This window comes from Argentina silus (assembly GCF_951799395.1).
Source record: "Argentina silus genome assembly, chromosome: 16".
In the NCBI taxonomy this organism is placed as follows: domain Eukaryota; kingdom Metazoa; phylum Chordata; class Actinopteri; order Argentiniformes; family Argentinidae; genus Argentina; species Argentina silus.
In genome coordinates, this window is record NC_139670.1 from 16,250,826 (window position 1) to 16,257,807 (window position 6,982).

Sequence of the window (6,982 nt, forward strand, 5' to 3'; positions counted from 1 at the left end):
GACAGGTAGACAGAGAGACAGACAGACAGACAGACAGACAGACACTTATATACAGACAGACAGACAGACAGACAGATAGACAGACAGACAGACAGACAGGTAGACAGACACTTATATACAGACAAACAGGTAGACAGACAGACACTTATATACAGACAGACAGGTAGAAAGACAGACAGGTAGAAAGACAGACAGACAGACAGGTAGACAGACAGACAGGTAAACAGACAGACAGACAGGCAGGCAGACGGGTAAACAGACAGACAGGTAGACAGACGGACGGACGGTGAGACACATCACATCACATCACCTCACATCACCTCATTTGAATAATTGAACATTAGATCCCACAGCTCGCTGTGCAGCTCTCTGTGATGGAGTAGCTGTTTTCCTTTTCTTGAGCCATCATCGAGATAACATCTCTTTTTTCAAGAGAGACCTGGTCCTTCCGGAAGACTAAAGTCCGTAAACAAACCGTACGCACGTTGTTCAGAGCACGTTATTTGGAAGGAAATATCTCCTCAGAATGGGGCCTGTAGAGTATAATCATAGGCGACACACAGGTAGGCTGACTGTATACTCTCCACTGGAGGATCACGTGCTTCAGGCCTTTCCTGTTATTCCTACGACTGGCCTATGGTGCCATGATGGCAAATGTATGTCGTCTACCGTCTGAAACAGAGACGGGTATAAAGCACCCCCTCATTACACGAGCCCGGCTGTGCCAAGCTTATATTTTTCTATAGGCCCTGGCGTTTTGAGAAATAATAAAATGCTTGGGTGGGAGGCCATTAACATTATTTACTCTGTGTATGTTTGTGTGTGTGGCTGAGGGGAGATCAAGAGCATCTCTCAAATGCTACCTTCAGACCGGGCACACACATCATAAATTATAAAGCACTGTGAATGTACAACATATAGTTTAGCAAACCAGAAATACTCCAAAAATCTATACATGGTGCTCAGAAATAGGCTGTATTACAGGTTTCATATTGCAAATGTGCTGATGGCTGGCAAGCGTGATGGAATTTTGGGGATAACATTGGAAAAATATATAAACAATGTTGTGAAGCCAGAGACTATACAAGGACGTCAATTTACATTTTTCAATTTTGTTGGAAAACTTTCATGTCATGGGAAAAGTTTTCTTTTAGATGTGGTTTTTCATATTCAGTGTTTAAATGAGTTTGGAACATGACCACAGAGTCATTATCCACCTGCATGCAACTGCTCTGCTGCTGCTACTGCTGCTACTGTGTGTGAGTGTGTGTGTGTGTGTGTGTGTGTGTGTGTGTGTGTGTGTGTGTGTGTGTACAGTTGCCAAAAGACACACACTCACACCTCTGTACAGTGATCTAGCACCAGGTTCTGTATTCTGACACTTTGAATGGCTCTCTCTGATCTCGCTAATTATAGAATTTAAAGGGCCAGGACCGGGTCTATCTGTAATCACAAAATTGGCCAGCTTGTAATTATTCACTTAATTATTTATTTTGGATGTTTGTTTGAAATATTTCAATGGCTATCATAACGTTTAGATCAAAGGGGATAAAGTCATTAAAGCTCGCTTATGAGGTTCAGGTAATCTTGTAATCATTTTTAAGTGCAATTAGATTGGCTCTGCTTGTAAATTATTATCTCTGGCTCTTGGCTTTATTTCAAGAGCAGTGTAATTCACTTGTTTTCTCCCATGACTGCACTTATGTCTCCACACTCAACATGTGTGTGTGCTCTGACAAGGTGCAGGTGTAAAGTCAACTATGGGTAGCTCTGAGCATCTTCACATTGGATTCCTAAGCATATGACACAGTATGGTGTTCTTTCTGTGCAGATGTGAAGAGGTTATTTTCCAGTGGCTGTATGTACACATAGGATTAAAACTATTAATGGAGTTGGAGTTCAATTAAACATAGAGGTGTTTCAGAACACAATTGATTTGATACCAGGGATCTAATGTGATGTAAAAGTCACCTCCCCCATCTACTGGTGAAGAGAGGTTACTACATTAAAGGGTTCGTTCAATATTTTTCAATTTATAGTCAGATGGTTCCTTACCTTGAATGTAGTCTATTGGCCAGGAGAAACAGTAATCCATGGGTCAGAGTTGTTTAAATAGCGATAAGCTATTCAGCTAACTTTAGCCACGCTAACAAAAAACAGGGGTACAGGGGGTGATTGGGGAACAAAAAATAAAGTTCAACATTTGTGGCCAAATCACCTCAAATGAACTCTCTGACTTAGTTGTAGTGGCTATTTAAAAAACTCGGAACCATGGATTACAGTTTCCCCTGGCCCATAGACTACTTCAAAGGTAAGGAACCATCTGACTATAAGTAAAAAAAAAAAAAAATATTGAACTAACCCTTTAATAACCTGTTCAAGGGGAAGACACTGATTATACAACATTGCAGGTGCGTACCAAAAAGTCAAACAGGACTTTTGAACACTTTGTTGCTGTGATTAACTGTGTTTACTGTAAATTGATAAAAAATTGTTTTACATCAGTTCTGTTTACTGCAGTCTTAAAGTATGATTCCATCATTCGAATACCCTAACCCTTATACTTAAACATAGCCATACCATATGCTAACTAGAATAAATCAAGTTGTCTCAATAAATCATCTCTCCCTGTATTAGGACGCTTGACACTCTACAGTGTCATATGCCCTCTAGTGGCTCACTTTAGAAGACTGGAATAAACTGTCAAATCTACATAGAGATTGGTTGTGCTGATCAGGTAATGTCAAGTGTCAACGCAACCATATGTTTTTCAATGTATGCTTTCATAACAACAATTTCATGGGTATTTTCACACTTCGTCCCTTTTAGTCAATTTTGTGAACTCAAATGTTCATGCACATGTGAATGCTCCAAATGAACGCAGGTCCCTCTGAAGTGAACCGAACTGAGTCCGTCTCTGGAGGGGGTTCACTTTTAGTTTGCTTTCTTGGTTGCAATGTGAGTGCAAAGCACTCCCAGTCCACTTATCATTGGAACCGCTCTGTACTCTCTTGGCACTATGGGCTTGTTGTATATGTCACATGCTCAATCAATGTGCAGTTACCCAAGCTGCAAAGCAGTTAATTGGCCTGAGTTCAAATGAAAGATGGCGCTGTGAAAGCAAAGTCGACTGAAACCTCATCATTGCTGAAATGGACCAGCTGTAATGGACCAAACAGAAGGGCCGTGTGAATAAAAAAATAACTGAGTTATTTTACTTTTTTCCACCTCTTGGCTCACTGAGTTTGGTTCCTATAAAGAGGGCTATATGTGAAAATACCCTTAGATTAATGTTGCATAAACCTAGAATGAAAAAGCCTAGAATGATTACAATAAATAATGGGTTTAAACTCCTCGCTGGCACTTAGCATTAAGCTATGGTTAATCCAGGAAAGCCATGAGACTGTCTCCTAATTTCGTATTTTTCACGTCAAAGAGAATTATGGCCTGACGCTTAAATGGATTGGGTCTGAAAGCTCCTCTGGTTGTCAGGGAAACTAATTTGACAACGAGCCAGCCAGAGTGAAGTCGAAGCTGGTTTCAGAGCAAAGAGCAGGCTGAGGGTCCATTTTGGAGACTGGTTTGGAGAAGTTTCAGCTACATTTTCTCTCCCACACCACAAGAAATCAACATGAGGTGTTCCTTTCAAAGGCGAGAACCTGCAGGCTAAATACTGTTTGCCTCATCGCCTTCGTCAACCGAACACATCGAGGCCAACACTAACACAAATTCCCCACACTGATTGCAACACGATATCATTGCAAAACATCCTTATACTATGTCTAGGCAAAGTCCTAATTCGTTTGCCATTATAGCTTTAAAGTGCTTAGGTTAAGTGCAAGTTTTCAGGAGAAGGTATGAGCAAACATTAGCAACAAGAATAAGCAAACAAAACCACTAAAAGCACTTTTGTCAAAATTGTCCCAAAGCAGATTCTAACCTGTACAATTCAGGTTGCAAGTCTTGGTTATAAGCCCCCCACCAACCCCAATCTCCAACCTACCAAAGCATTCTTTATTTTGTATCATCACTTTGATGATGTCTTATAATGTGACGAATAGGATTCTTCCGTTTGTATCAATAGCTATGAGACTTATGTCTTATAATATGATGAATAGAAAAAGTGCTTGAACGTCAATATTTGCAAGTTTAGCTTATGATACAGGGCTGCTGAGTTAAGCAGAAGATTCAGACATTCCATTTCATAGGACTGCCTCTTTTTGCTAACATCTAAGGCCCCACATTGTTTACATTGTCTAATATAGTATTATGAAACGATGCAAATAGCATTTTTGACACGCATGCACATACAGTGTAAGTAAGCCTTGGGTAGACTTGATTAAGGTGACCCACTGAGAAAGAGACTAACCTGTGAATCTGATGTTTTCAAGCATACTTTTCTGCTGATCTGCCCATCCTCCTCTCTCTGTGCATGAGAAATACCCTCTGCTTATTGCAGGATTAATGAAGCTAAGACCATCCTCTGGCTAACTCAGTTAATAAGGCAAAATGAATTTACTGTGTGGGAGCTGGCATCGCTATAATCAGCCAATTTAGCTGAATCAATAAAAAGGACATTTAATATGTTCTCCTTCCAGAAACGATTAAAGACTATCCCTTTCTTCTGGAGTTCTGTAGCTCTAGTTAATTGCCACAAAGGAGCTCAAAATGTAATCAATATCATGGTGGATTCTTGAAACAAAATAATTGAACTGCTGCAATGCCCATTTGAATTGGTCATAACCTAGAATGGGTTTCGGACTAAGCATACTTTTCTCATCAACCGAATAGATTTGTTTTATCACTTTGGAGAGGGAACGTGGGGAAAGAGGGCTGGATCAATAAAACTAACACCAGTTTGATGAGAAATATTTATTTCTGTATCCATCCTCAGTGGTTTTCCAAACCAGACAGATGAAGGTGTTTTGATATATTAGTGAAGGCAGTAGCACTAGAACAGAGATTACTGCATTGCTTTTTTCATGTGCTTATTAAACATAAGGCCAGGACGAATACCGATTCAAAACCAGACCACAGCCAGAATAGTCCAAAAACATGGCAAATATACTGTATGTATGCAGCAAAATGGATAGTATTTCAATTTTCCAAAAATGTAACAATCTGTATAAAAATGAAAAAATAACACTGTATTCAAGTCTGAATGACATATGATTGGAGCTTCTCCATTCGACAGGTTCATGAACAGCAAAGTGTATCTGTGATCAAGACATATTTGTGTCTCCAATCCGTTTTCACAACTCTTAGAAGAAAACATTCTGAAGTGATAATATTGGTAGAATATCGCCTTTTCTCTTAAGACAACTCAAATATTTCTCCTTATCCAAAAAATAAAACCACTGGTCACAAAGATTTTGGATAAATGTTGCTAAGTAGAGAGTAGCTAAGTATATAAAGCCAATTCTTGGTTATGTTGCTATTGTAGGCAACAAACAACCCCATGGACTGATAAAAAAAAAGTAATACTGTATATTACAATAAGTTGCACTTGAACCTGTGTAGCTAAACTGTAATTACTATAGTAACAACATTTTATGAACAATAATACATTTTCTGAACCAAAACTATTACTACGTTCATAAAATGTTTAATATCAGCATTACTACACAGGTAAGAGAAACTTCTTGCGCTATGTTACTGAAAATCATAAAACTGAACAAAAGTGCAATTCCATTGAGTCGTATGCTGTGAATTAAGTAATTTGGGGACAATACTAAAAACTACAATTTGTCACATAGCAAAGAAGAAATACAAAAAGTCACAGTTTTGTCATTGGTATGTGCAGATTGTTCCAAGGCCCCATCCATAGTTCCTCCTCGTCGGACTGCGTGCGGTCGCTTTGAGATTCTAAAGGTTCCCTCATGTCCTCATTGTCCACTGGGGACTCCTGCTCCTCCTCAGCGTTCAGAGTTCTCTGCCCCATGGCCTTGGCTATGTTGGACTTGGACGCTATGCTTTCCGGGCCCGTGGTGCTGGACGCCAGGGAGCCGCTGGAGGGATGGGTGTTGAGGGTCTTGTCAGCATTGGAGGAGGTGGTGGCCACGGGGCTGTTGAGGGGCAGTCCCTCCTCGTGGGTCACCGCCAGCTTGTCCAGTTTCTTGAAGTGCTTGGCCAGCCGGACGGGGGAGTTCACCTTGATGTTGTTGGAGTGGGCGGGCCGCCGGGTCCGAATGATGGAGCCGTTCTGGGCCAGGTACACGCTGCCGTTGATGTTGCTGTGGCTGTTGATGTTGGAAAGACGGTTCCTCTGGGACTCTGGGGCGCTGTCCTCCCCCGTGGAGCTGGTCTCGTACTCCCGGTCCACCACCAGCTTGATCCGCTTCTTCCTCCCGTACTAAAGTACAACAAACAAACAATCAGTCGGAAGTATGATACAGTGTGACAAACATGAAATCTCATATTGTGAGCAACGGGTTCAGTCTCAGTACACTGCACACAATACCATTCAAAGAGCACAGAAAAGAGTTGGAGCACACACGCACACGCACACACACACACACACACACACACACACACACACACACACACACACACACACACACACACACACACACACACGCAGTAAACATCCTGTCATACTGTCAAACTAGAGTAGGAGATGTGCGAGAAGAGGAATATCACTGAGGTGAATCATCCACAATCTGCTGGGCTTTTTCACACAGAGGAATGAGCAGCAATCATAAACCATTACTACAGAATTGTTCCGGCTTTGGAGGAAGAATAGGATTACCACTCCAAAGGACATTGCTTTCACTATTCATGAGAGCAAGGCAAAAAGGCTGCTACTGAGATAGAGCTGAAAAGAAACGAGGGCAGAAGAGGTCATGCAATTTAGACTCGCTGTGATTCAAAGCCTGCTAAACTGAGAAAGATTACAATAATGCATTCCACTCAGATAATGACCACACACGCATTCCAGGCATTTTTGAAGATCTTACTTAATGGATCTGAATTTAATTTGAAG

At 41.0% G+C, this 6,982-nt stretch overlaps 1 protein-coding gene across 1 annotated transcript in view; it reads right to left on the minus strand.

Moving 5' to 3' along the window:
* Window positions 1-4,869: 4,869 nt before the first annotated feature.
* The window catches only part of pcdh15b (protocadherin-related 15b), a gene marked incomplete at its 5' end in the record, with an annotated part of 120,845 nt that continues 118,732 nt past the window's right edge, over window positions 4,870-6,982 (minus strand). The window contains one exon of the mRNA XM_083688217.1: window positions 4,870-6,352. Within this exon, the coding sequence (XP_083544343.1) occupies window positions 5,777-6,352 (576 nt within the window). The 3' untranslated portion in view covers window positions 4,870-5,776. The remainder of the gene's footprint in view (window positions 6,353-6,982) is intronic.